The sequence below is a fragment of the Heterodontus francisci genome, chromosome 15 (genome assembly GCF_036365525.1).
Source record: "Heterodontus francisci isolate sHetFra1 chromosome 15, sHetFra1.hap1, whole genome shotgun sequence".
Classification (NCBI taxonomy): domain Eukaryota; kingdom Metazoa; phylum Chordata; class Chondrichthyes; order Heterodontiformes; family Heterodontidae; genus Heterodontus; species Heterodontus francisci.
The window spans coordinates 19,386,272-19,414,131 of NC_090385.1; the positions used below are offsets into that span (position 1 = coordinate 19,386,272).

Below are 27,860 nucleotides of genomic sequence, written 5' to 3' on the forward strand. Positions count from 1 at the left end.
TATCAAAGGGGGCATATGGTTGTTTCCTGTCATCTGCACCCAAGCAAGCCATATCACAAAAAGGTGGGTAGGGAGCAAAGTACTGAATACAGCCTCTGGCACTAAGTTAAAAGTCAGTCTGCAATAAATTCTGAAGCACAAAACCAATATTTTTATTTGAAAAAGTATAAATAATTATCTTAATACTAGCCTGTTGTGTCAGACAGCAGCTGAGGAATTAACTGTTGTCAGGCTTTTATGGGTTATGTTTGCCTTGGAACAGGATCTTGCACTCTTACAGGAAATTTGGGTGCAAAATCTCTGACAATTATTTGCATGTAATTCACATTGCTGCACCCTCTTCAGACACAGGTGCAGATAGAAGAAAAGCTATAAAGGATGTTCATGTGCATTGCTGTTCAAAAGGCTTAATGTCTTCTTTTCTTCATTTTATCCATATTTTGGGAGTGGGGTAGAGGAAAATCATCTTTTAGCATTTTAATTGGGTACATGTGGATTGTTAAAATGAAAAAGTTTGAGAAATTATAGTCGAAAGGTTTAGGCAAAGAGACACTTACAGCTCTATCATGTGCGGCATTGTTGAGAATGTATCTTCTTTCATATATCTGATTTTATTGTTGCGGAGAATCCTATAAGAAAGAAAATATTCTGATTGGAACAAAAAATAATCAGTGATAACGCTAAATGGGTTCATTTTACACCCAGTGCAAATCTCATTTCCATTAACTTCAATGAGAAGAAAATTAATGGAAATAAAAATCAAGCAGGTTGTACAATGGACCCATTTTGCATCATCATTGAAGACCAATATTTTTACAAAGACTGTACCAAAACAGGCTACGAATTCACTATCGCCCATTTTGTGCTACCATCGAACACATATTTCACCCTCATAGATTCTAGATGGAGTAAATGTTAAAACAAAAGCTCTTGAAAATGGTTGAGAGTTATTAATAATTTTTAATTTGGTAATAGATGTACAAAAGAGGAACTGGATTATTTAGAGCAGGCAGTAGCCAAACTCCTCAAGTTCTCAAGTGCAACAGTGGGCTGGCAGTCAAAGACTTCAGAGAAAAATTGGAAGAAGATAGAATACTGCATAGTAAAATGTAATTGAGGATGGGTTTTTTTAAAAGCTAATTTTAAAAAGGGGATGGAATAACGCATGAAGAACAGGAGACATTGACGATGCCTGTGAGTTTATGACCAAGGAGGAGTCAGGAGTTGGGGTTGAGAGAACGCATAGTGACTTAAAAGAGTAAGTTTTCAAATAGATGATTCCATTGAGTGGGCAGTAGTGTTGCAAGTCTGTCTCTCGCACAATTGAATTGGTGAGAGGCCTGACCAAATTGCATGGTAAAGGCTCACTGGAATATTCGTGGTGAGCTGCCAAAGCTGAATGACTGCTGACAGATAGTTTATCAATGGACTCTAGCTGAGTCAGAAGTGGTACATGGAGGGGAGGATTATGGAAGAACTGACTGTGGTCGATAACAGCATTTTTTGCCCCATTTTCAGAGAGGCTCCTTTAAGAGCTACTGGTTCAGTTGCTCAGTTCCAGAGTGAAGTGTGGAGAGTGTTCATCGAGTCCCATGGGATATTAAAGTTGCTTCAGATTCCCTCATTCAACATAGGACTATGACTTGCATATTTAAGTAGGCTCCTTCCTGTTTCTGGTGTGAGCGTAGCTCACCTGTTTACTGGCCCACTCTGAAATTGCAATGGACCGTATGTCAGCAGGAATGGGAATGGGGTGGTTAAGTGCTGTGGTGTTTTTGACTCACTGTCACCCTGTTCCTGCCTGAAAACCGGGACGAAAATCTTCCCAAGGACTTAATAAAGAGGTCTGGCTCCATGGACATACTCACAGAACAGTAATCTTGCTGCATGTCTGAAATGTTTTCTTCTCAACTGACACAAGATTATTCCCTTCTAAATCCCTGTTTCAATTGAAGCAAAGTGCGAAGGTTAGTAGGTGTGCAGTGCAAAGGCAAAGCATGTCAAAAAATTCAATTTGATGCCATCCTCTGTTTCTTTTCTACATCCCATTTAATTTTTCTCTTAATTTTTTCCTTTCATCTCCTAAAAGCACTAAATCATATTTAGGTTGAAGGTCTATGAGCACTGGAAACCCTCAACATTGTTCATATAGGTTTTTTCATATGTGATCTGAAAGAGTATCAGAAAGCTATGCAACTATGTGGTGTGTTACATGTGCATACACATACATGCACACGCACACTTTCCATTATAGATCAATGCATAGAAAACTCAACAAAGACTAGGGAACAAAAACTTGGAAACTTCCTGGGGGAGGCATATACCCATTGAACTATTTGAATGCCTTCATTGACCTCTTTCTTGGCTCATGCTTTGTGGAAATGAATGTCACATTGGTGCAGCACTTGGAATCTCCATTATATCATGTCATAGATCAGCAGAGCATGGGTTAAGACCTGCACAGTGAATTGCTGACTGATCTTAAGTATGATTTTCTTTTCCCCTAGGGGGCATAACCTTAAAAATAGAGCTAGGTCATTCATTGTGTCAGGATAATGGAAATCTGGAACTCAGTCCCCAAAAAATTTGTTGAGGCTAGGTCAATTGAAAATTTCACAACTGAGATTGATAGATTTTTGATAAGCAAGGGTATTAAGGATTATGGAACCAAGATGGGTAGATGGAGTTATAATAAAAATCAGTCATGATCTAGTTGATTAGCGGAGTAGGCTCAAGGGGCTGAAAGGCCTATTCCTATTCTTATGTTCCTTCTTTTTTTCCTGTGAGTTTTCTTCCTCTGTTCACCCTGATAGCTCATATATGAATGAAGAGAAAGAAGGCACAGACTTCAGTCAGCTGCCGCAGTGTCCTGTACCACCAACAGCTATGATGTTCCAGGGCCCATCAAAGTCGAAGCTTCCTTCCAATTCTCTATCAATAAGAAATTACAGAAAACACAAATCCACAGAGAAGCTTCTACCCATAGCCAAAATCAAGATTTCATTAATGTGGGTGGAATAATCCGACATTTAATAAATGGCATCATGCACTGGTAGTTCAAATGGCCCACCCCATGTCTTATCTCATTGTGCTTTTTAAGGAAATGATGAGGACAGTTTAACATGAACGGTGCCCAAACACGGACAGTGTTGATGAGAGCAAGACAGTAGATCCTCCACAGTCCATACATAGCCTCTCATTATCTGCATGTGGTTCAGTCAGATTTCAAACAGTATTAAATGTTTTATAAGGCATTGCTATGTATTCTCATACTTACAGCCAATTCAGTCCTGGGAGTATGGTACAGATGTTGGGAATATGATCCAATGAATTGTTCATCATATAGCTAAAGAAAGAAAAAGGACAATTTTTTTCATTAACATGTTTTGTACTTAAAAACTGAACTGTGTTGAGTTGAAACATTAGGCCAGATTTTGCTGGAGCGGGGCATCTTGCGGCATGTGCCATTATTAGACTTTCTCCTGCACTCTGCAGCTCAAAAATGTTTTGCCCTGGAATTTGCTGAAAGTGTGAGCTAATAATGGCACAGTATGCACAGACTTCAGCTGACTGGCATCTGGCACTTTGGTGAACGGAGGAACTAACAGCATATTTCCTTAACCAATAAGGTTTAATGATTGAGAAGGAAACAGAGGAAAGACTGAAAAGAGGGTAAATTAGAGTCAAATCAGGTACACAAAGAGAAGTAAAGGGAGGGAAAGAAAGATTGGATTAAGAGAGAGAAAAAAGAGACAGAATGTGAAAGTAATAGAAGAAAACTAAATTTAAAATTTGACTTTTTAAAAATCGCTACCAACAATTTACTCTATGCAGTCTGATTCACCTATCTTAGGTGGAATGTGGTAGTGACATGCACATTAGACCTAAGTGAGCGGGTTGCTGTACCCGACAAGGAAAGATGGCAGAAAAGAGGCTTGAGAATGTGTGCTAATGCAAATATTTATTTATATATTTAAACATAACTTCAGTTTTTGTCGATGTTACAAAAAATGTAAATCTTTCCACCTCTTAGAGAAAAAGATCAGCCTCAAGGTTAAATAATTGCTATTCATTCCAGTTAAAAGGGCGTTCTGAAAGATGTTCAAATGGCAGTTTATTTGAGGGAAATGTAACATTGCAAATAGTAGTAGATCTCCTGTGGGTGGATGGTCTAGGACCCTATCTGATCCCATCCTCCCCATTTTAACTCACTACTCCCCACACTATGCACTATACTTATCCCCTTCAGTGATATGCTGGAATATTATTCCTTCTCCTTGAATAGTATGCATGATTATTGATCCTTTTCTTTCTGTGATCAGTAAGAATATTGCTCCTCTTATTCTGCAGACTGCAGGATTATTGCAGACCCTCCTTTTGTGTTGTACAGATTTATTCGTCCAATCCCTTCCAGAGTGTACAGCATTATTACCCCCTTTCATTCCATAATTTGGAGCATTATTACTCCTCTTTTCATAATGCACAAGACTATTACTCTCTTTCCTATACAGTCGGCAGAATTATTACTCCAAGTAACAGTTTGACTAACTTGGTAACTGTCTTACTTTTCAATTGAAAGGTTGTGGATTCAAGCCTCACTATGGGCACAAAATGTAGGTTGACATTTTCATTTAACATTGAGGACATTGTCGAGGGTGTCTTTGTTTTTGGCTATTAAATGTGAGCCTTATCTCTCTGCTAAGGTTGATATAATTCCATGATGAAAGGTCATTGACCTGAAACGTTAACTCTGTTTCTCTCTCCACAGATGCTGCTAGACTTACTGAGTATTTTTAGCAATTTCTGTTTTTCTTTCAGATTTTCAACATCTGCAATATTTTGCTTCTGTAATACCATGACTCTATTTGAAGAACAGCAGTTACCCTAGCAAACATTCCTGCTTCAACCAATGGCACCAAAACAGATCAACTGTCATTCATTTGTTATTTACGTAATCTTGTCGTGCACAAATTGGCTGATGTGTCTGTCTATGGAGTAGCGACTGCACTTCAAAATTAATCCATTGGTTGTAAATTGCTCTTTCCATACCATACAGAATTATTACTCACTCACAGGGCCAGAAGTTCTAGAGCCTTGGCAGCCCCGCCAGGAGAGGTGTGCTCTGCTGAAGCAGGCCTCAGAAGTAAGGGCGCCTCAAATTGCCTACCCTGCTGCTGTACAGCGGGCAGGTGATCTGCTTTCCAGACTGCCCCTAGGAAACTTCCCCAGTGGCAGGAATGCATCAGGGAGCCATCCCGACACAGATCCCCCCCTATTTTCCTGACCCCAGTGCTGCCTCCGCCATGCTGTCACCATGGGGGCAAGAAATTTCAGCCCCTCATCTCTCTTCTATGCTTCCCAGCTGCGGCCTGGTGTCACTGGCCTCCCAGCCAGCCAGTCTGCCTCTCAATCTAGATGGCTGTGGCTGTGGCTGGGAAACGGATTCCAAAAATGTTTAATTCTGCAGGACCTGAAGGAAACCCTTTTTTTGCAAAACTGTTTCCTCCTCCCCTTGCCTCACCATTAATATCGACACCTATGATTCTAACAGTTCAACATGTAATTTGACCACCAATGAGACTATTCAAAAGAAACACCCCAGTTTTCTATCTATTATGATGCTATTGGAAACTGCTGGTTCCTGTGTCAAGCTCAACCTCAATTAAATCATTACTAGTAGAAAAGCACCAGTTCACATTGTACAACTCCATGTATTGCAAAACTCAGTGGCACCTAACTGCCATGAAAGCTATATAATCCAGTGTCAAGAATTCTGTCCATTCTCAACAAAGAAAGGATTACCAACTTCTCGCTTGTGACTGGGATTCATAGCACTACCGCTTTGCTCAGTAATGAGCAAAACCTTAGCAATAAGTCAAAGATGTGTCAATCATTGACTACTTACAGGAAGAAGAGAGAATTCAGGCCTGCAAAGGTCTTTTGTGTGATACTTTTTATCAAGTTGTTGTCCACAATGCTGGAATAGAAGAAGAATTGGATTAGTGGGTGACTGATCTCTTAAATATTCATAGTTCTTTACAAATGCAGCACTCTGGTGCACATACCATATATCAAAGCCAGCATTAGGAATGGGGTGGCTGATGGAATCTGTAACCAGCAGTAACCAGAATTGGGACAATTTTAGTTACTACAAGATCAGAACTGGCTGTGCCTTTAAAAAAACGTATCACATGTAATCAAGATTGCTGTTCTTTTACATTTGAACAATATCATTGTGGGGATCCTGTTATCATAATAGGTGGCAACATTTAAATTTGGAGCCTTAGCGATACCATGTAGACTATGAGAAGGGTATGTATCTAAGTCCTGGTAACCAAGTGACTGGGTGTGCATCTGTGTCTTAGATGTTCTTTTGGCAGAATGCATATACATTTCAATGCAACTTGGTGGGAGGTAGAATGTGTTAAACATCAGCTCCAAATCTATAAAATAGTGAAACTGGTTAAAATACAGTCTTGTGATATGCAACCGTCAGATATGGTATCCTAGTTGGAAAGGACATAAGGCCTCATAGTTGGTATAAGTTTTTTTGAACTTATAGTCTAGCTGTGAGGGGTGTATATGTTCCCATTATGGTGAGAGTTGTTCATGGAATCCCTGATAAACCAGATGTGAGAGGAGGGCATGTTGTCTTATGACAAATAGCTACCCAATTCCTTTATTCTGGTTGTGAAGGAAGTATCTCATTTCTACAGTTGGAGTTTAGTTAAAAGGTTAATCTACTGGAAAAAGTTTTTGAATCGATGAATTCTCTATTAAATTAGAAATCTTCTTCCTCAATAAAGCTTGGCACAAATGCTTGTAATTTGGTGACATTTGGCAGAGTCACTTTGCAGAAGTGCGTGAGATGACCACAGGTCAGTTCAACATCTGCTTCTTTTCTGTCCCTCTGGTAAGGTTCCTAATATACGCTCAGTGGGCTGAATTTTGTTGGCGTGGTGGGGAGCCCGTGCCGGGCCAGAAAGCCGTGGGTAATTTTGCTGCAGCCTCAGGAGGTCTAAGCTCCACCAATAAAGATATCTCTCTTTACAATACACATCAGTCAGACAGACCCCAGCAAGTAGGGGGGGGGGGCGGGCGGTGGTTGATGAGGGCAGGGGTGTTGTTGGCAAGAGGGCAGCCATTGCCACTGGGGTGCCCTCTGTGGGCAACAGAGTACCCAATAAGGAGGCCCCCCCCCCCGCATCGACCCCACAGGGAGGAAGCCAGGTTTTACCGGGCAGTCTCCTCATGTGGCAGAGGGCTCACCTGCCACTGGTAAAATGCCAGTGGTAGTGGGAAGAGGCCCATTATTAATTGGCCACTTTAGGGTCTCAACTGGCCTCTGGATGGAGGGGATGTCTGCCACCTTCCTCGCCACAGGTAAAATGCCATGGCAGCAGGAAGGCGATGGGCACGCCACCCCCAGCCCTCCCTCAAATTTTGTGGCTCCCTCCACCACCTCCCAGCCCACTCCTTGAGGCACCATAAAATCCCGGCCAGTGCTTTCTCTGTACCCTGGCAATAATCACAGTTCCAATACATTACATTGCAAAGTATATGATGCGTATCCTCCACGTTGTAAGTTAGTTTCCTCACAGACTGGGAGGAATACTAGAGGACACCCTGGACCATTCTGAAGGTAACTCTCAGCAGTTCAGTAGCTTATATTTTCAGGTGTGAAATGGTGGGAATAAGTCACTCCTCAAAAATATTAATCTATGATACCATGTTGCAAGGAAACTAAAAAATATATGTCAATGGCTCCAACATACTTAATTATCCCCTCCTATTGTGAGTGCAGGCTGCTTAAAGTTCATTCATATTTGAAGGAAGGAAGAATGGAGGTAACATTGGTTAACGGAAGAAGGGCCAGCAAAGCTTAAATCTCTTTCAAATGTTCTATCTACACAAGTGTCTCCAAACCATGGAAGTTGCATTAGAAACCTTGGCTCTCAATAAAGCCATGTGAAAAGATTAGTCATTTGGCGAAGTATCATCTTGCCTTCCATCTCTTTTCTCTGGACCCAGCTCTTTCTGCATCAGTTTTCTCTCTGCTTTCTAATAGTACAAGCCTGTGTAGGCAAGCCAATTCTGAGCATAGATGTCGTGTTATGCAATGTGCAACTTATCTGGTGAGAGGAATTTATGCAAAACTGCAGCTCCCACAATATCTCTGACCAGCAAGCTTTAAATCATGAATCATTATAACACAGGAGGTCTAAGCTGCACCAATAAGGATATGGATATCTCTCTTTACAATACATAAGGTTACGTGAAAGATCAGCATAATCCCATTTCTTTAATAAACTGCTTTGTTTTCTGCAGTGACTCCTTGAATCTTTCTGAACCTTAATGTTAAAAGTTTCATCTTTCCCTTGAGATCTTTGTCCCTCCTCTCCCAAGTGAGGCTGGTAAGTATTCTAACTTAGGAAGGGAATCGTAGCTAAACCTGACCCTGTCCTTACCCAGTATCTGCACAGATGCACTTTCCAACAGAGATCACAAAAAGGGCACATATGCAGATAGTGACCCTGAATTCAATTCTTGATCTAGATGAGTGCAGAACAAAGATATCAGGGGGCCTCTGGGGGAAAGGATTGCAATGAAATCAAAGGATAAGCCTCCAATATAATCACATGATAAAACTCCTGTGCAGCACAGAATTTACATACCAGTGGTGATGTTGGTTCATATGCATGAAATATTGGGCGCTAGGTTGGATAGCCCCCAAAATGGGCACAGGGATCACGATGTATTATTAACCTCAGTCCATTGGATGTAATGCAGGCAGCATGGTATCTTGGTGCTGCCTGCTCATTTACATGATTTCCGCATACAGCCATTGCTAACCACACTGTTGATTGGCTGCATGCATCATCAGGGGGTGTCAAAATCAATACTTGCTAGCACTACTTAAAGCTAGCACTGCTTAAATAGGAGGTGCATTGTGGCTGGAGCAGGGGCTGGAATCTTGTGTGAGCTGAACCTGGCCTGGCAAAGACATCACTGGAGGACTTGTTGGAAAAGGTGGAAACTAGGAGAGCTTGGAGGGTCCCCTCAGACACACAGTGAAAAGGCAGTGGGAGTAGACAGCAGTGGCGGTCAATGATAGGAGTCTAGCCACAGGGACCTGGATGCAGTGCCGCAAGAAGTTTAGTGACCTCACATAATTGGTCAAGTTCGGTGAATGCATCTTCAAGTGCCATATCTTACCAACTGCACCATTAGCCTAAGCCACTGCTCAAATTACCACACCCCCATCAATCTCTATCAATCAGGACTCATACCAAACATGCATATGCTTTACCTCACCCTTACTCGTTTAGCATTGTTGCAAGCCTTACACCCACATCTTACAGATTGCACAGACTGCCAGCTGTTCAATCATGACAGCCACATCTTCCAAACAAATTGCACAACACTCACTGCAACATTTTTCTCTCTTAGAGGTGAAGATGGCGCACAACCCAAGGCAATAGGAATTAACTGGAGATGCAGAGGTGTGCCTGTATTCTCTAACCCCTATGGAGGAGACTGTGCTGGCCATTATTAGAACGTCCATTGCTGATGCCAGGCCAGTGGTGGGGGTGAAACCAATGAAGATGACAGTATCCATACCTAATGCTCTTTCTCATCCTACAATCTCTCTTACAAGATGCAGATTGTGTAAGCATGCACCTACTACTTTGCTCCCTCTCCCCTCACCACAATCTTACCCTGATGTCTTTGTCCTTTCAGAAACACAAGAAGTGAAATCTGGCCAGGCAGTGGAGAAAGAACAAGTTGAGGATGATGGTGACGCACAATTACTTGATTTCACACTCGCAATCACTAGATCAGATACTGAAACTGTGCCTAGCACTGAGGATAGATTAGTGGCAGGATCTGCATTGCTAAGACAGCAGGCACAAATGCATTGTAGCCAGGGTGGGGGCAAAGATAGCACAGGTGCCAGTTCACACATGAGTTCTGCTGCAGAAAACTCAGATGAGAACTTTGATGGACTAGCCTACAGAAAAACACTGAAGGGTGTCCACAATAGAATGCTTGGTGTATTGGGAAGCCTGTCAATGCATTCAATGTCAGGAAGCAAAGGGGAGTCCATCACTAACTTGGCACAGGCCTTTGCACAGAGCTTGCAGTCCATCCATTTTCACATAGAAGTAGTGGCCAACTCCATCAACACACTTGTAGAGCCAACCATGATGCAGCGTCTGATGGGCCAATGTCTCAGCTTCCATTGCAGCACAAGCAGCTTTCACCAAAAGTCTAAGTGCTGCAATGAAAGCTCAGAATGCTGCCATCATGGCTACGGATGCCAGTGTTCAATGGGGCTTGCAAGGTTTCACAGGAGTCCAGCAATCTGACCTCCCAACAGATTACTAGGATTGCTGAGTTGCCATCCCAGGGGAGTGGCAGTGGCTTCATGGAGCACGAACCTGCTATCCTCTCTCAGGATAACAGCATTGGTGCTCCCACCCCTGCCACTCCTCCAGTGCCCTTGCTGTTGCCTGTCAGCCAGCCCAGACTGCTGCCACCCATGCTGAGATGCTGCAGTCTGAAGCTGGGCCTTCTAAAGCCAGAGTTGCCCAAGGGCATCCTGCAAGGCCATCTCCAGTCTTCCCCACTGAATGTCAGCAGCCTACCCACCAGCCATGCTGCAGCCACTGGGGTATCACAGTGTAGGTACACTAGGAGAGGCAAAGGCACACAGTAGACAGGCAATAAGGAAATGTACAAGGGTGATTAGTTTACATTTGTATGCAATATGGCATCATACATCATTTATAAATGTATATTGGAATGTTTATTTTTTTGGAGGCTTTTGTTTTTGCATTGTGGCCAGTGGTCAGTGAGAGAGGGAAGGCAAGATGTGCGGGATTGATGTTGAATGGCGAATTGGGGTTGACTTTACTGGTATTGTTCTTCAACTGGCTCTTCGCGTACAGCCCGGCTGCCACAATTCCTCCTCTTCCTCCACCTCAGCTTCTCGCCTAATAGGTGGTGGCAAAGGCTGTCTCCTTGCAATGGCACGGTTGTGCAGAATGAAACATACTATCATAAATCTTGAGACCTGCTCAGCAGGCCTGCTCCAGAGATGATCCAGGCAGTAAAATTGTTGCTTCAGCATGCCAATGGTGTGCTCTATCATATTTATTGTGGCTGCATGGCTCTCATTGTATACATGCTGTATACTGTGCATGGGTTGCAAAGTGAACAAAGAACAGTACAGCACAGGAACAGGCCATTCGGCCCTCCAAGCCTGCGCCGATCTTGATGCCTGCCTAAACTAAAACCTTCTGCACTTCCGGGGACCGTATCCCTCGATTCCCATCCTATTCATGTATTTGTCAAGATGCCTCTTAAACATCATTATCGTACCTGCTTCCACCACCTCCCCGGCAGCAAGTTCCAGGCACTCACCACCCTCTGTGTAAAGAACTTGCCTCGCACATCCCCTCTAAACTTTGCCCCTCTCACCTTAAACCTATGTCCCCTAGTAACTGACTCTTCCACCCTGGGAAAAAGCTTCTGACTATCCACTCTGTCCGTACCGCTCATAACTTTGTAAACCTCTATCATGTCACCCCTCCACCTCCGTCGTTCCAGTGAAAACAATCCGTGTTTATCCAACCTCTCCTCATAGCTAATGCCCACCAGACCAGGCAACATCCTGGTAAACCTCTTCTCCACGTCCTTCTGGTAGTGTGGCGACCAGAATTGCACACAATATTCTAAGTGTGGCCTAACTAAAGTTCTGTACAGCTGCAACATGACTTGCCAATTTTTATACTCTATGCCCCGACCGATGAAGGCAAGCATGCCGTATGCCTTTTTGACTACCTTATCCACCTGCGTTGCCACTTTCAGTGACCTGTGGACCTGTACGCCCAGATCTCTCTGCCTGTCAATACTCCGAAGGGTTCTGCCATTTACTGTATACTTCCCACCTGCATTATATCTTCCAAAATGCATTACCTCACATTTGTCCGAATTAAACTCCAGCTGCCATTTCTCTGCCCAAGTCTCCAACCGATCTACATCCTGCTGTATCCTCTGACAATCTTCATCACTATCCACAACTCCACCAACCTTTGTGTCGTCCACAAACTTACTAATCAGAGCAGCTACATTTTCCTCCAAATCATTTATATATACTACAAAGAGCAAAGCTCCCAGCACTGATCCTTGCAGAACACCACTAGTCACATCCCTCCATTCAGAAAAGCACCCTTCTATGACAGAGCCAGTTCTGTATCCTTCTTGCCAGCTCACCTCTGATCCCGTGTGATTTCACCTTTTGTACCAGTCTGCCATGAGGGACCTTGTCAAAGGCTTTACTGAAGTCCATGTAGACAACATCCACTGCCCTTCCTTCATCAATCATCTTTGTCACTTCCTCAAAAAACTCAATCAAGTTAGTGAAACATGACCTCCCCTTCACAAAACCATGCTGCCTCTCACTAATAAGTTTGTTTGTTTCCAAATGGGAGTAAATCCTGTCCCGAAGAATCCTCTCTAATAATTTCCCTACCACTGACGTAAGGCTCACCGGCCTATAATTTCCTGCATTATCCTTGCTACCCTTCTTAAACAAAGGAACAACATTGGCTATTCTCCAGTCCTCTGGGACCTCACCTGTAGCCAATGAAGATGCAAAGATTTCTGTCAAGGCCCCAGCAATTTCTTCCCTTGCCTCCCTTAGCATTCTGGGGTAGATCCCATCAGGCCCTGGGGAATTATCTACCTTAATGCTTTGCAAGGCACCCAACACCTCCTCCTTTTTGATAATGAGATGACTGAGACTATCTACACTCCCTTCCCTAGGCTCATCATCCACCAAGTCCTTCTCTTTGGTGAATACTGATGCAAAGTACTCATTTAGTACCTCGCCCATTTCCTCTGGCTCCACACATAGATTCCCTTCACTCTCTTTGAGCGGGCCAACCCTTTCCCTAGTTACCCTCTTGCTCTTTATGTATGTATAAAAAGCCTTGGGATTATCCTTAATTCTGTTTGCCAATGACTTTTCATGACCCCTTTTAGCCCTTCTGACTCCTTGCTTAAGTTCCTTTCCACTGTCTTAATATTCCTCAAGGGATTCGTCTGTTCCTAGCCTTCCAGCCCTTATGAATGCTTCCCTTTTCTTTTTGACTAGGCTCACAATATCCCGCGTTATCCAAGGTTCCCAAAACTTGCCAAACTTATCCTTCTTCCTCACAGGAACATACTGGTCCTGGATTCTAATCAACTGACATTTGAAAGACTCCCACATGTCAGATGTTGATTTACCCTCAAACAGCCGCCCCCAATCTAAATTCTTCAGTTCCTGCCTAATATTGTTATAATTAGCCTTCCCCCAATTTAGCACCTTCACCCGAGGACTACTCTTATCCTTATCCACAAGTACCTTAAAACTTATGGAATTATGGTCACTGTTCCCGAAATGCTCCCCTACTGAAACTTCGACCACCTGGCCGGCCACATTCCCCAATACCAGGTCCAGTACGGCCCCATCCCTAGTTGGACTATCTACATATTGTTTCAAGAAGCCCTCCTGGATGCTCCTTACAAATTGTGCCCCATCTAAGCCCCTAGCACTAAGTGAGTCCCAGTTAATATAGGGGAAGTTAAAATCACCCACCACTACAAACCTGTTACCTTTACATCTTTCCAAAATCTGTCTACATATCTGCTCCTCTACCTCTCGCTGGCTGTTGGGAGGCCTGTAGAAAACCCCCAACATCGTGACTGCACCCTTCCTATTCCTGAGCTCCACCCATATTGCCTCGCTGCACGACTCCTCTGAGGTGTCCTCCCGCAGTACAGCTGTGATATTCTCCTTAACCAGTAATACAACTCCCCCACCCCTTTTACATCCTCCTCTATCCCGCCTGAAGCTTCTAAATCCTGGAACATTTAGCTGCCAATCCTGTCCTTCCCTCAACTAAGTCTCTGTAATATCAACAACATCATAGTTCCACGTACTAATCCAAGCTCTAAGTTCATCTGCCTTACCTGTTATACTTCTCGCATTGAAACAAGTGCACTTCAGACCACCAGTCCCGCTGTGCTCTGCAACATCTCCCTGCCTGCTCTTCCTCTTAGTCTTACTGCCCTTATTTATTAGTTCCCCCTCATTTATTTCACTTGCTGTCCTACTGCTCTAGTTCCCACCCCCGTGCCATACTAGTTTAAACCCTCCCGAGTGACGCTAGCAAACCTCGCAGCCAGGATATTTGTGCCCCTCCAGTTTAGATGCAACCCGTCCTTCTTGTACAGGTCCCATCTGTCCCTGAAGAGATCCCAATGGTCCAGATATCTGAAACCCTCCCTTCTACAGTCATGTGCCATGTCGTCAGTGGGTCGCCTTTGTTGTCCAGCAGCCACCCTTTGCGATAGTTGAAAGATAGCTGACACCAAGGACTACCTCAGAATGAAGGCATCATGACTGCTACCAGGATACTGGGCATTGACCTGTGTGATGTACTACCTTTGGTCATACACAGGTGGATGTTGAGGGAGTGGAATCCGTTTTGATTCCAGTCCATTGCAGAGCCAACATGTGGCATCCACAAAGCAATGTGCATGCAGTCAAAAGTATCCTGCGCCATGGAAAAGCCTGAAATTCAAGCAAATCCTTGTGCTTGCTTTGCCCGCTTGTCTCTTGACAAGGAAGAATGAAATGAAGTTTGGTCCCTTTGAATAGAGAGATTCAGTGACCTCCCATATGCAACAAGGCACAGCAAGATGTTGCTAATATCTCCAGCATCAACCCGGAAGGAGCCAGACACATAAAAGTACATTGCTACTGGCAACTTCATAGCCACTGGCAATGCAGTACAGTCCTTTCCCTGCTGAGGTTGGTGATGTGGCTGCAGCAGTTGGCAGATTTCAGTCAGGACCTCTTTAATGAAGTGCTGACATCTCACATATGGCCTCCTGCTAAGAACCCCTATTCCCCTTCTCCTGTGCTTGGTCTCTGCTCATTCTCCATCTTATGCTCTATTCCATGAGGAAGGCCTACTAGTTCACCCATGTCTGGGAGCAGCTGGTTTGTGCAGAAGCATTGACGTCAGGAAAATGTACTTCAGCACCTGCAATACCACTCCCAGTAGATTTCTGAAACTTGAAAGAACTATGGGAAGTGCCAAAAATATGTAGAATTGTAGCAACAACTGGAATAATTCAATCAATCAGCATCTAATCTTTAAGTAGTTGATGATCCCTTTAAATAGCACCAGTGGGGGTTCCTTCTGCTGCTTAATGTGTGTTCCGCTATTTGATCTTGAGAGGGCAGGGCTGGAGCATTGAGTTCCAAAATGGCACTGCCGGTATCAAGTCAGTATTGCACACTGATGAACATCACAATCTGCATATATTCGGCAAAGGTTACCTGTTAGTGCATCACGGACACCATTTTGAAATTCTAAGGGCACGCATAGCACCTAAAAAATGGGTGCTACTGACCCCAATTTCTTTCCCAAAAAGTTTTCATTTCACATTATTTACCATCTGATTGGCACAGGTAGTTGGCTGGTATTGTTGCCACCTTGCAATCAGAGAATGCGGATTTGATTCCTTTATTCAGCTCAGTTTATCATCTCTGCTTGAGATGTAGAGAGATGGTTGGCTGAGGCAATAGCGTCTCCTCGCACAAGGCGTAGAGAATTGGAAGAGAGAATCATTGCCAGCTTGCGATCAATATGCCGACTGCAGGCTGGCCAACAGAATGTTCAGAAAATCTCGAAGTAGGCACTTGCTTGCCTCAATGGCGACAGAAGCATGGGACCTCAGTAACATTTAGAAACACTGAGTAGAAAACGGAAAGTTCCTACCCTTCACTGGAAGTCAAATTATTTAAAAAAAAATTTAAAGCCTAGATAAAGTTTCTGATATTATTCGCCTGTTTATTTAGTGGAGGTTTACAGCACAAATACTCTATGAATGATTAAAAATATAAACAGAAAATGCTATAAACATTCAGCAGGTCTGTCTGCATCTGTGGAGAGAGAAACAACACTAGAGTGCTAGATTTCCAACATCCTCAATATTTTGTTTTTGTCTCTTGTTGAATTATTGATCACTTTCCACTTCTAAATTGCCTTACATATTGCAAAACAGTCAGCATTTAATTTTTATTTATGCAGTCAAGACCTGGTTTACTGCTGCTTAATACTGGAAGATTTACAACGTAAAATAAGATAATTAAACCATATTAGGAAAAGCATTCCTGAGCTGGAACATGAAACTATTTGAAACACTTACAGCCATTCAAGTTGATGGAGGTCTCGGAAGAGTCCCGGCTCCAGTACTGAGATTTGATTGTAGCTCAGAAGTCTGGTGTAAAAGAGTTAAATTATACTGTTAAAGAAAGGAAGACTTGCATTGATACAGCACCTTATTATGGTTCTAAAGTATGTCTCAAAGCACTTTACACAAATTACTTTTGAAGTACATTTACTGTTATATAGTGAAACGTTGCAGCCAATTTGCACTTAGCATAATCCCACAAACAGCAATCTGTTTTGCTAATGTTGATTAAGATTGTGGGTGGCTATGATACCAGGTGAATTCCCTGCACTTCTTCAGATAATGCTTTGGAATCTTTAATCTCTAACTGAACATGCAAATGGAAACTCATTTTGGTGTCTCATCCAAAGAAGAGCACATTTGACAATCCAGTATTCCTTCCATTCTGCACTGCAGTGACATCCTAGAGTTGGTAGTTTTGTGGTGTCGGTGTATACACATCAAGAATTCTGGGTTGAAGCAGCCCTAAAGCTCATTACTTTTGGAACACTGCATAAATGGGAGACTTCATCCCATCAATTGGAACAGGATTCAGATCCAGGTGAATGGATAACATTCTAACCCACGGTGTCACCCAGCCAACCTGCTGCTTACTGGGAAGTGTTTTGTGCAGACCATTGGAGAACTTTACAATGAACCTTATGGAGTTTTAAGGGGTCCACAGAAAAATATGTACTCCTTCAAAATCATAATGCCTAGTCATTGAACGTCAGTGATGTTCAAATCTATCATTTCTCCAAGTGGAATGACTTGACAAGCCCACATGCCTTTAAATACTTACAGTTTCTTCAGTTTGAAAAGTCCTGAAAAGGCTCTGCTGGATATGGACCTAATTGAATTGTTTAGCAACATCCTGTGGAAGAAAATACAGAAATCTACTTCAAAAATAAGGCAAAAAAGATGCAACAGAACCGACAGGCTGCAAGTGATTCTAACTACACACCACCACAGCGCAGAAAGTTTCCATCAAAATTTCACAGGCGGAGGGCGATATTTGATAGACCTTGCACAGAATACAATCCAGCCCATGGAAAGTGCTCCATCTGTGATGAATTTTGTGCATGAATGGCCAGTGTTTCAATGGGGAAGTCCCAGTTGGTTTAGTCATTGTGAAGCTGCATGTTTAATATGCCTTTCCAAATAATTTTAAGTATTTGTTTAAGGTTCAATACCAAGATAATAAGAGCTTCATTGAAATCAGTGCAGCCTATTGAAAATACCCAGCTTTGTTGTGTTGATCTTTTTATTCCAACAATGAATTCCAGTTCATGCACATGTCCCAGAGTCTCCATGGTCGGAGCAATGAACCTTGTGGCAGTTAATTACATATACTGAAAAATCTGTTTTTTATAGTCTTTGTATATGACAGAATCTATTCTACAATAATAAGTTCTGTAATTTGACAGGGCTGCTATTATAGTGGATGCACTTGATTTACACTGTTCAACAGACAAAAACATCATGTGCTGTTTGGAAAGTAGCTATCAGATCTTGAAAGCCCTGAGAGATAGAAGCATGCATCATGGTCATCATGGTCTGGAAGCTGTTTTGCAGGATGCTGTCTATCCTCTGTGCTATTGCTACCAGAGCTGAAATCTGTGTTTTGGGGAAGTTAGAGGCAGCAACTGGTCCCTGGCCGCTGGCCACCTCTCAGTTGGGGATCTTCTGCAGGTTCCATTAAAGCTGCCACACGCTTCACTGATATCTGCACTACAGGCAAAGTTTCTCTGATGTTGCTACAAATGAGAAACAGATGACAAACTGTTTTAGTGATGTGGATTGAGGGATAAATGTCGACCTGGACAGTGGGAAAATTCCCCTACTCTTCTTCGAATAGTGCCATTGGATCATGTACATCCACTTGGGAGAGTGAATGGGGCCTCAGTTTAATGTCTCATTCGAAAGACAGCACCTCCGATAGTTCAGCGCTCCCTCAGTACTGTACTGAAGAGTCAAGCGAAGTTCTCTGCTCAAATCTCTGAAGTGGTGCTTGAATTCATGACTTTATGACTTAGAGGTGAGAGTGCTACCACGGAGACAAGGTTAACAGCAAAAATGTAAAATTAAAGCCAAAAAAAAATAAAAATAGGGCATAGAATAGGAAAGAACAGAGGGAATAATGGCTAAAGGGCAGGTCAGATTTTTTTTCATTTTCATTATCATGGTTTGGTATTCATGTTTGTAAATTATGATTAATATTATATTCATAATGTAAATCCTTACAGTTGAGTAATTTTTAAATACCCATGTGAGCTGAAAACTTAAAACAAAACTGTCCAGCTTAGGAATATTGTCACTATCCTGTTTAAGGGTTAAAATCGCAGATAAAACATAATCCAACATGAATAAAGATGTGATTAGCTTGTTGCACATAGGTTCAGATATACAAGTGTTTGGCGATTTGGTTCCATTTTTTGAATTTTAACCATAGAAACGTTCTACATTGTTTTAAAAAAGGGAAACTTGTGTGCTGTACAAATATGTTGGCAGAATCCTGCATTCCACACTGTAAGGCAGATGCCCCCTCAAACATATATTTTGTGCATGTTCATTCTTAATATGTCTCTTCACTTCATCATCACTGGCTGCTTTTCATCTGCTGCTGTCTTCGTTGAAATTCCATGAAATCAGTGTCTCTGCACTGCCTCCCCTTTCCCAGTGGCAGACCCGTGAAGCCAGTTTTTTTATTGGTCGAGTCTGCTTCCGAGAATTTTAAATTAAGTTTGAAAGTGATATAGTCATTCTGAAACTAGAGTCTTAAATCTGAACAAAGGAAACTATGATGGTATGAGGGACAAGTTGGCTGTGGTGAATTTGGAAAATACACAAAGAGGCAATGGCTAGTTTTTTTTTTATTTGTTCTTGGGACGTAGGTGTCGCTGGCTAGGCCAGCATTTATTGCCCATCCCTAACTGCCCTTACTGCCCTTGAACTGAGTGGCTTGTTAGGCCATTTCAGTGTCAACCACATTGCTGTGGGTATGAAAGGCACAATTCAGCATAGTAGTGCCTCATCAGACCCTTTTCCTATCCTGAGTGGCGTGAAACAGGGCTGTGTTCTCGCATCTACACTGGTTGGGATCTTCTTCTCACTGCTGCTCTCACATGCCTTCAAGTCTTCAGAAGAAGGAATTTTCCTCCACACAAGATCAGATGGCAGGTTGTTCAACTTTGCCCATCTTAGAGCGAAGACCAAAGTACGGAAGGTCCTCATCATGGAACTCCTCTTTGCTGACAATGCTGCATTAACATCCCACACAGAAGAGTGTCTGCAGAGACTCATCGACAGGATTGCGGCTGCCTGCAACGAATTTGGCCTAACCATCAGCCTCAAGAAAACCAACATCATGGGACAGGACGTCAGAAATGCTCCATCCATCAACATCGGCGACCACGTTCTGGAAGTGGTTCAAGAGTTCACCTACCTAGGCTCAACTATCACCAATAACTTGTCTCTCGATGCAGAAATCAACAAGCGCATGGGAAAGGAGTCTGCTGCTATGTCCAGACTGGCCAAGAGTGTGTGGGAAAATGGCACACTAACACGGAACACAAAAGTCCGAGTGTATCAGGCCTGTGTCCTCAGTACCTTGCTCTACGGCAGCGAGGCCTGGACAATGTATGTCAATCAAGAGCAACGTCTCATTCCATCTTCACTGCCTCCGGAGAATCCTTAGCATCAGGTGGCAGGACTGTATCTCCAACACAGAAGCCCTCGAGGCAGCCAACATCCCTAGCACTTACACCCTACTGAGCCGGGGAAGACGGCAGGATCCCCAAGGACGCATTGTACAGTGAGCTCGTCACTGGTATCAGACCCACTGGGCATCCATGTCTCCGATTTAAGGACGTTTGCAAACACGACATGAAGTCCTGTGACATTGATCACAAGTCGTGGGAGTCAGTTGCCAGTGATTGCCAGAGCTGGTGGACAGCCATAAAGGCGGGGCTAAAGATTGGCAAGTCGAAGAGACTTAGCAGTTGGCAGGAAAAAAGACAGAATTGCAAGGATAGAGCCAACTGTGTAACAGCCCCGACAACCAATTTTATCTGCAGCGCATGTGGAAGAGTCGTTCACTCGAGAATTGGCCTTTATAGCCACACCAGGCACTGCTCCACAAACCACTGACTGCCTCTAGGCACTTACCCATTGTCTCTTGAGACAAGGTGGCCAAAGAAGAAGGAGGAGGAGGAGGAGGACAAATGTAGGTCCATCACAGGCAGAGACAGGAGAATTTATGATGGAGAATAGGGAAATGACGGAGAAACTAAACTAATACTTTGTGTCTGTCTTCACGGAGGAAGAGACAGAAAATCTCTCAGAAATACTAGGGAACCAAGGGACTTGTGAAAATGAGGAACTGAAAGAAATTATGAAAGAGGTAGTACTCAAAAAATTAACTGGATTGAAGGTTGATAAATTCCCTGGACCAGATGAGCTACATGCCAGAGTGTTGAAGGAGGTGGCCAAAGAGAGAGTGGATGCATTGGTGGTTATCTTTCAAAATTCTATAGATTCTGGAAAGGTTCCCGCAGATTGGAAAGTAGCAAATGTAACCCCACTATTTAAGAAAGGAGGGAGGGAGAAAACAGGGAACTATAGACTTGTTAGTTTGACATCAGCAGTAGGGAAAATGTTAGAACCTATTATAAAGGACGTAATAACTAGACACTTAGAAAATAATGATATGATTGGGCAGAATCAACAGATTTGTGAAAGGGAAATCATCTTTGACAAACCTGTTGAATTTTTTTTGAGGACGTTACTTAGCATAGATAAAGGAGAACCAGTGGATGTGGTGTATTTGGATTTCCAGAAGGCTTTTGATAAGGTCCCACACAGGAGGTTCGTAAACAAAATTAGAGCACATGGGATTAGGAGTAATATACTGGAATGGATTGGGGGTAATATACTGGTACGGATTGAAATTTGGTTAACAGACAGAAAACGGAGAGTAGGAATGAACAGGTCATTCTCAGGATGGCAGACTGTTACTAGTGGGGTACCGCAAGGATCAATGCTGGGGCCACAAATGTTCACAATCTATTTAAATGATTTGGATGTGGGGACCATATAAAATATTTCAAAATTTGTTGATTACACAAAACTAGATGGAATGTAAGTTGTGAGGAGGATGCAAGGGGATTTGGAGAGTCTAACTGAATGGGCAAGAACATGGCAGATGGAATATAATGTGAATAAGTGTGAAGTTATCCACTTTGGTAGAAAAAAACCCAAAATGACAGAGTATTTCTTAAATGGTGAGAGGTTGGGAAGTGTTGATGTCCAAAGGGACCTGGGTGTCCTTGTTCATCAGTCACAAAAAGCCAGCATGCAGGTGCAGCAAGCAATTAGGAAGGCAAATGGTATGTTGGCTTTCATCGCAAGGAGTTTTGAGTACAGGAGTAAAGATGTATTGCTGCAATTGTATGTAGCCTTGGTGAGACCGCACCTGAAGTATTATGTAGAGTTTTGGTCTCCTCATCTAAGGAACTTGCCATAGACGGAGTGCAACAGAGGTTCACCAGACTAATCCCTGGGATGGTGGGATTGTCTTATGAGGAGTGATTGAGGAAACTGGGCATGTATTCTCTAGAGTTTCGAAGAATGAGAGATGATCACATTGAAATTTACAAAATACTTAGAGGGCGTAACAGGGTGGATGCAGCTAGGATGTTTCCCCTGGCTGGTGAGTCTAGAACCAGGGGCATAATCTCAGAATAAGGGGTAGGACATTTAAGATTGAGATTTGGAGGAATTTCTTCACTCAGAGGGTGGTGAATCTTTGGAATTCTCAACCCATGAGGGCTGTAGAAGCTCAATCATTGAGCATGTTCAAGACAGAAATCTATAGATAACTGGATACTAATGACGTCAAGAGATATGGGGATAGTGCAGGAAAGTGGCGTTGAGGTAGATGATAAACCATGATCTAACTGAATGGTGGAGCAGGCTTGGCGGGCTGAATGGCCTACTCCTGCTCCTATATTCCTATGAGATACAGCATACAGTTCTGGTCACCACATTACAGGAAGGACATAATTGCTCTGGAGAGAGTACAGGGGAGATTTACAAGAATGTTGCCAGGGCTTGAAAGTTGCAGCTATGAGGAAAGATTGGATAGGCTAGGGCTGTTTTCCTTAGAACAGAGGAGGTTGAGGGGTGACTTAATTGAGGTATACAAAATTATGAGGGGCCTGGATAGAGTAGACAGGAAGGACCAGTTTCCCCCAGCGGAGAGATCAATTACCAGGGGGCACAGATTTAAGGTGATTGGTAGAAAGATTACAGGGGACATGAGGAAAAACCTTTTCACCCAAGGGTGGTGGGTGTCTGGACTTCACTACCCGGATCGGTGGTCGAGGCAAAAACCCACAACTCATTTTAAAGGTACCTGGACCCGCACCTAAAGTGCTGTAACCTGCAAGGCTACGGACGAGGTGCTGGAATGTGGGATTAAAATGGGTGACTAGCTTTTTCAGTCGGCACAAACAAGATGGACTGAATGGCCTCTTTCTGTGCTGTAACTTTTCTATGGTTTTCTGCAGGTTTGACAGTGCAAACAGTGAGAAATGGCTCATGGACACAGAGTCGAAACTAATGTAGGACCAAAATAAAAGCAGCTGCTGTGCTGTAATTGCCCCATTTCCTACTCAAATACATTCTTCCTTCAAGTCAATATAACTCCTTACTTACCTTGATTTTCAATTAATCTTATACTATGCATGTTTTTAAAACCCAAGTTTGATATTACCAAACCCCTTGTGATTTCTCCTATTTGCAACAGCTTTTGTGAGGGTTTTATACTATGGACCTTCACCTAGGTCACATTCCATATGTACACTGATGACACCCATCTTAACCTCCTCCAGTCCTACAACACTCAGACATCTCTATGCTTCTCCAAATCTGCCTTCTTGCACATCTCCGATTTCCATTGCCCCATCATTGGTGGTCATGCTTTCTGATACCTAGAACATAAATTTTGGAGTTCCTTCCCCGAACTTCTCTACCTATCTATGTGGCTCGGTGTCAAATTGCTGTTTGATAATGCACCTGTAAAGCACCTTGGAACATTCTAGATTTTTGTTGGGTCAGAGTATCAAGGGATATGGAACAAAGATAGGAAAATGGAGTTGAGCTGCAGATCTGTCATTGTCTAATATTCAAATCAGCATTTAATTTTTCAGTAGCCCACTGAATACAATAAAGCAGGTGTAACTAGTAGTAAGTGGTGAAGTAACTTTAAAGGAATATGTTACAAAGTGATATTATTTTTAAGACACGTCCTTTTGAGGGGAATGGGGAAGAATATGGTGTATACATCTGAACAGTCATATAATCCCAAAATGTCATAATAGGAGATATTGTTGTGCATACTACTGATACTACTGTCTTGCAGTTTTATATTGCCCCTGTGTCCTTAAACTGATCGGAAGTAGCTTGGGAATTGGGTAATTTATGTAGAATTGCCAGTCCCTCTTCTGACACAGTGTCAGCATGAATTTAGCATGATGGGAGTTCTACATAAACACCTGCTCATGTGCTATCAATAAGCTGCAGGTTTCTTTTTAGCATGAAAACGGATTGCACCTGAACAAAATCTGGGACAAATTTTCTTGCGGGATGATTTGCTAGGGCTGTTGGGGAGGGTTTAAACTAACTTGGCAGGGGTGTGGGAACATGGAGATAATACAAGAGAGAAACACCAAGGTACACAAAGAATTGGGAGAGACAGATAGCATTAGAGTACGAAATAGTAAAGTATTAGGTGGGGTCAGAGTGAGAGTGTTTAACAGTAATAGAGAAAGGGGTAGTTCCGTACTAGATGGGAATGGACTGAGAAGGACTTTGAGGAATGCAAAGACAGGATTACAATGCATGTGTGTAAATGCACTAAGTGTGAATAGGTTGGTGAACTACAAGTACAAATAGCAGTATGGGAATAAGACGGAGCGGCAATAATGGAAACATGGCTTAAAATGGCGAGGACTGGGCTCTTAATATACAAGGATATAAAGTGTTCAGAAAAGATAGCGAAGGAAAAAAGGGAGGTGGGGTGGCAGTACTGATCAGGGAAGACATTGCAGTGTTGGAAAGGGAGCATGTCCTTGAAGAGACAAGGACAGATTTCATTTGGTTAGAGCTGAGGAGCAAAAAGGGTATGATCATGTTACGGGGGGTATTCTATAGGCCTTCAAATAGTGAGAGAGAGATAGAGGAGCAAATCTGGAGGGAAATCACAGAGAAGTGCAAGAACTATAGAGTGGTGCTATTGGGGGACATTAATTACCCAAATATTGATTGGGATAATTTTAGTGTAAAGGGTACAGAGGGGGAGGAATTTCTGCAACGTGTTCAGGAGAATTCCCTTGATCAGTATGTTCTCAGCCCAACTAGAAAGAAGGCATTGCTGGATCTGTTACTGGGAAATGAGGTGGGCCAAGTGCACCAAGTGTCTGTGGGGAACACTTGGATAAAAGTGATCATCATATCAGAAGGTTTAGACTAGGAATACAGAAAAGCAAGAAGTAAAATAGGTAGAACTTATTGAAGGGGACTAATTTCAATGCAATGAGAAGGGATCCAGCAGGATAGAATGGAACCAAAGACTGACAGGAAGAGCTGTATTGGAACAATGCTTCAGGTACAGGCTAGGTTCATTCCAACAAGGGTAAAAGGTAGGGGAACCAATAACAGGGCTCCTTGCATGACAAGGGAGATAGAGATTATGGTGAAACAAAAAAAAGAGGGTATATGATGCCTGTCAGGTGAACTCATCAAGTGAGAACCAGGCCATATACAATAACTTGAGAGGGGAGGCGAAGAGGAAAATAAGACTGGCAAAGTGAGAATATGGGAATAGAATGACATTCAACATAAAAGGGAACCCAAAGATCTTCTACTGACATGTAAATAGTAAGCGAGTAGTAAGAGGTGGAATGGGGCCTATTAGGGACAAAAAGGGTAATATATGCTTAGAGGTGCAGGGCAAGGCTAATATCCTTAATGAGTACTTTGTATCAGTGCTCACTAAGGAAATGGAATCTGACAAAATATCAGTAGAAGCGGAGAGAGTAGAGGCAATGAATAGGGTAAAAAATGAGAAGGGGGTGCTACTAAAAGAGCTGTCTACGCTTAGGGTCAATACGTCACCTGGTCCTAATGGCTTGCATCCCAGGTTGCTAAAGGAAGTGGGGATGGAGATAGGGGAAGGGCTTCCCATAATCTTCCAATCTTCCCTCGTTATGAGGGAAGTGCCAGAGGATTGGAGAGTGGCAAATATGATACCTTTATTCAATAATGGGTGTTAGGACAGTCCTAGCAACTGCAGGCCAGTTAGTTTAACATCAATGATGGGTAAGGTTTTGGAAACAATAATCACGAAAATATCAACAGACTCTTGGGGATGTTCAAGTTAATTAAGGAGAGTCAGCACAGGTTTGTAAAAGGCAGATCATGCTTGATTAACCTAATTGAATTTTTTGATGAAGTAACAGGGAAGGTTGATGAAGGGAATGCGGTGGATGTTGTTTATATGGATTTTAAAAAAGCGTTTGATGATGTGCCAGATAGAAGGCTGGTTAACAAAATTGAGGGTCATGGAATAGGAGGGTCAGTGTCCATTTAGATTTTAAAAATTGGCTTAAGGACAGAAAACAGCGAGTTGTAGCAAATGGTTGATTTTCAGTCTGCAGGATGGTAGACACTGGTGTTCACCAAGGGTCAGTGCTGGGACCACTGCTTTTTTTTGCTTTATATGAATGACTTGGATGTTGAAACACAGTAGAATCTCAAAATTTGCTGATGACGCCAAACTTGGAGGTATGGCAAACAGTGAAGATGATATGAGCTGCCTGCAACAGGGCATAGATAGGCTAGCAGAATGGGCAGATGGGTGGCAGATGGAATTTAATACTGACACGTGTGAGGTGATGCATTTTGGCAGAAGGAATGGGGAGAGACAATATATACTTAATGGCACAGTTCTAAAGAGTCTGCAGGAACAGAGGGACTTGGGGATGCATGTGCATCAATCTTTGAAGGTGGCAGGACATATTGAGAGTGGTTAGTAAAGCATATGGGATCTTGGGATTCATAAATAGAGGGAGGAAAGTTATGCTGAATCTTTATAAAGCTCTGGTTAGACCCCAACTGGAGTATTGCGTCCAGTTCGGTCACCGCACTTCAGGAAGGATGCGAGGGTCCTTGAGAGGGTGCAGAGGAGATTTACCAGAATGGTTCCAGGGATGGGGGCTTTTAGTTACAAGGTTAGGTAGGAAAAGCTGGGTTTGTTCTCCTTAGAACAAAGGAGATTGAGGGGAGATTTAATAGAAGTGTACAAGATTTTGATAGGCTTAGAAAAGTTAGACAATGAAAAGCTATTCCCATTAGCTAATGGTACAAGGACTAGGGGACACAGATTGAAGGTTTGGGCAAGAGATGCAGGGGGAATATGAAGAACTTTTTTATGCAGTGGATGGTAATGATCTGGAACTCGCTGCCCACAAGGGTGGTGGAAGCAGAGACAATTACGTCAAAAGGAAATTGGATGGCCACTTGAGGGAAATAGACTTGCAGGGCTACCGGGATCGAGCGGGTGAGTAGGACTGGCAGGGTAGCTCCATGGAGAGCTGGCATGGACTTGATGGACCAAATGTCCTCTTTCTGTGCTATAAATGATTCTATAACTCTATGACAAATGAGAGGACTAAAGAGGTGAAGTGGGAGTAACTCAGAGGAATCAATTTATCTGTGGATGTTTCTCTGTAGGGGTGAGGGTAGGGTGCGGGCACAGGTAGGGGTAACTGAGAATCATCACCAAGAGTACAAAATTTTCCCTAAAAGACTGACCAATACCAATAAGCATACATCCATCTCCCATAATATCATTTCAGGATTGTGTCTGTTTGATGCATATTTGCCCTTTACCTCTTTCAATTGAGACAAACATTGGCTCAGATTTGCCCAAAATATATCTGGTCAAAATTAAGTTAGTGATCTGCTTGAACATATAGAACTTGGTAATACAACTGTATTGATTTTTGAAAGGTTCAACGGCTAAATAATTTGTTCTTTTGATATCAGAGTAATACTCACAATGTATCCAGTTCTCGGTATCTAATGAACTGGTCATCTACGAGTGTTGAAATGTTGTTATGAATTATCTTCCTAGATTGAGCAGAGATACAGAAAGATATAAAATCATTTTTGTCTTTATATGACAAGACACTTATAACAGCAAACAGCAATGAGTTCTTATCTACAGTCACTGGGCACGAAATTGGAGTCAGTAGCATCCATTGTTTGGGCACTAGAGGCGCTGTTTGTGGACCAAAATGGTGTCAGTTGTGCACTTGCATACCCTTCTACTGCGAATCATGCCAGACACCATAGTGGTGAAGGCATTAGCGAGCGCACAGATAATGTCCGCAGGAGGTTTGCAGAGCAGGAAGATCATGACTTCAATCAATGATTTGATGCCAGTGCTGCCATTTTGGAGCTCATCACTCCTGTCTATGTCCTCTCTCACATTGCTGAAC

General features: G+C 42.8%; 1 protein-coding gene across 2 annotated transcripts in view; it reads right to left on the reverse strand.

Annotated features, from left to right (window-relative positions):
- The window catches only part of rxfp2l (relaxin family peptide receptor 2, like), a 100,902-nt gene that overhangs the window by 32,611 nt on the left and 40,431 nt on the right, over nt 1-27,860 (reverse strand). The window contains exons 5-11 of one of the 2 annotated variants that reach the window (XM_068047207.1): nt 27,418-27,489; nt 17,099-17,170; nt 16,273-16,344; nt 5,906-5,977; nt 3,278-3,346; nt 1,869-1,940; nt 558-629 (exon numbers count right to left, since the gene is read on the reverse strand). In XM_068047207.1, the coding sequence (XP_067903308.1) occupies nt 558-629; nt 1,869-1,940; nt 3,278-3,346; nt 5,906-5,977; nt 16,273-16,344; nt 17,099-17,170; nt 27,418-27,489 (501 nt within the window). The remainder of the gene's footprint in view (nt 1-557; nt 630-1,868; nt 1,941-3,277; nt 3,347-5,905; nt 5,978-16,272; nt 16,345-17,098; nt 17,171-27,417; nt 27,490-27,860) is intronic. The other variant, XM_068047208.1, reaches the window with a different exon arrangement.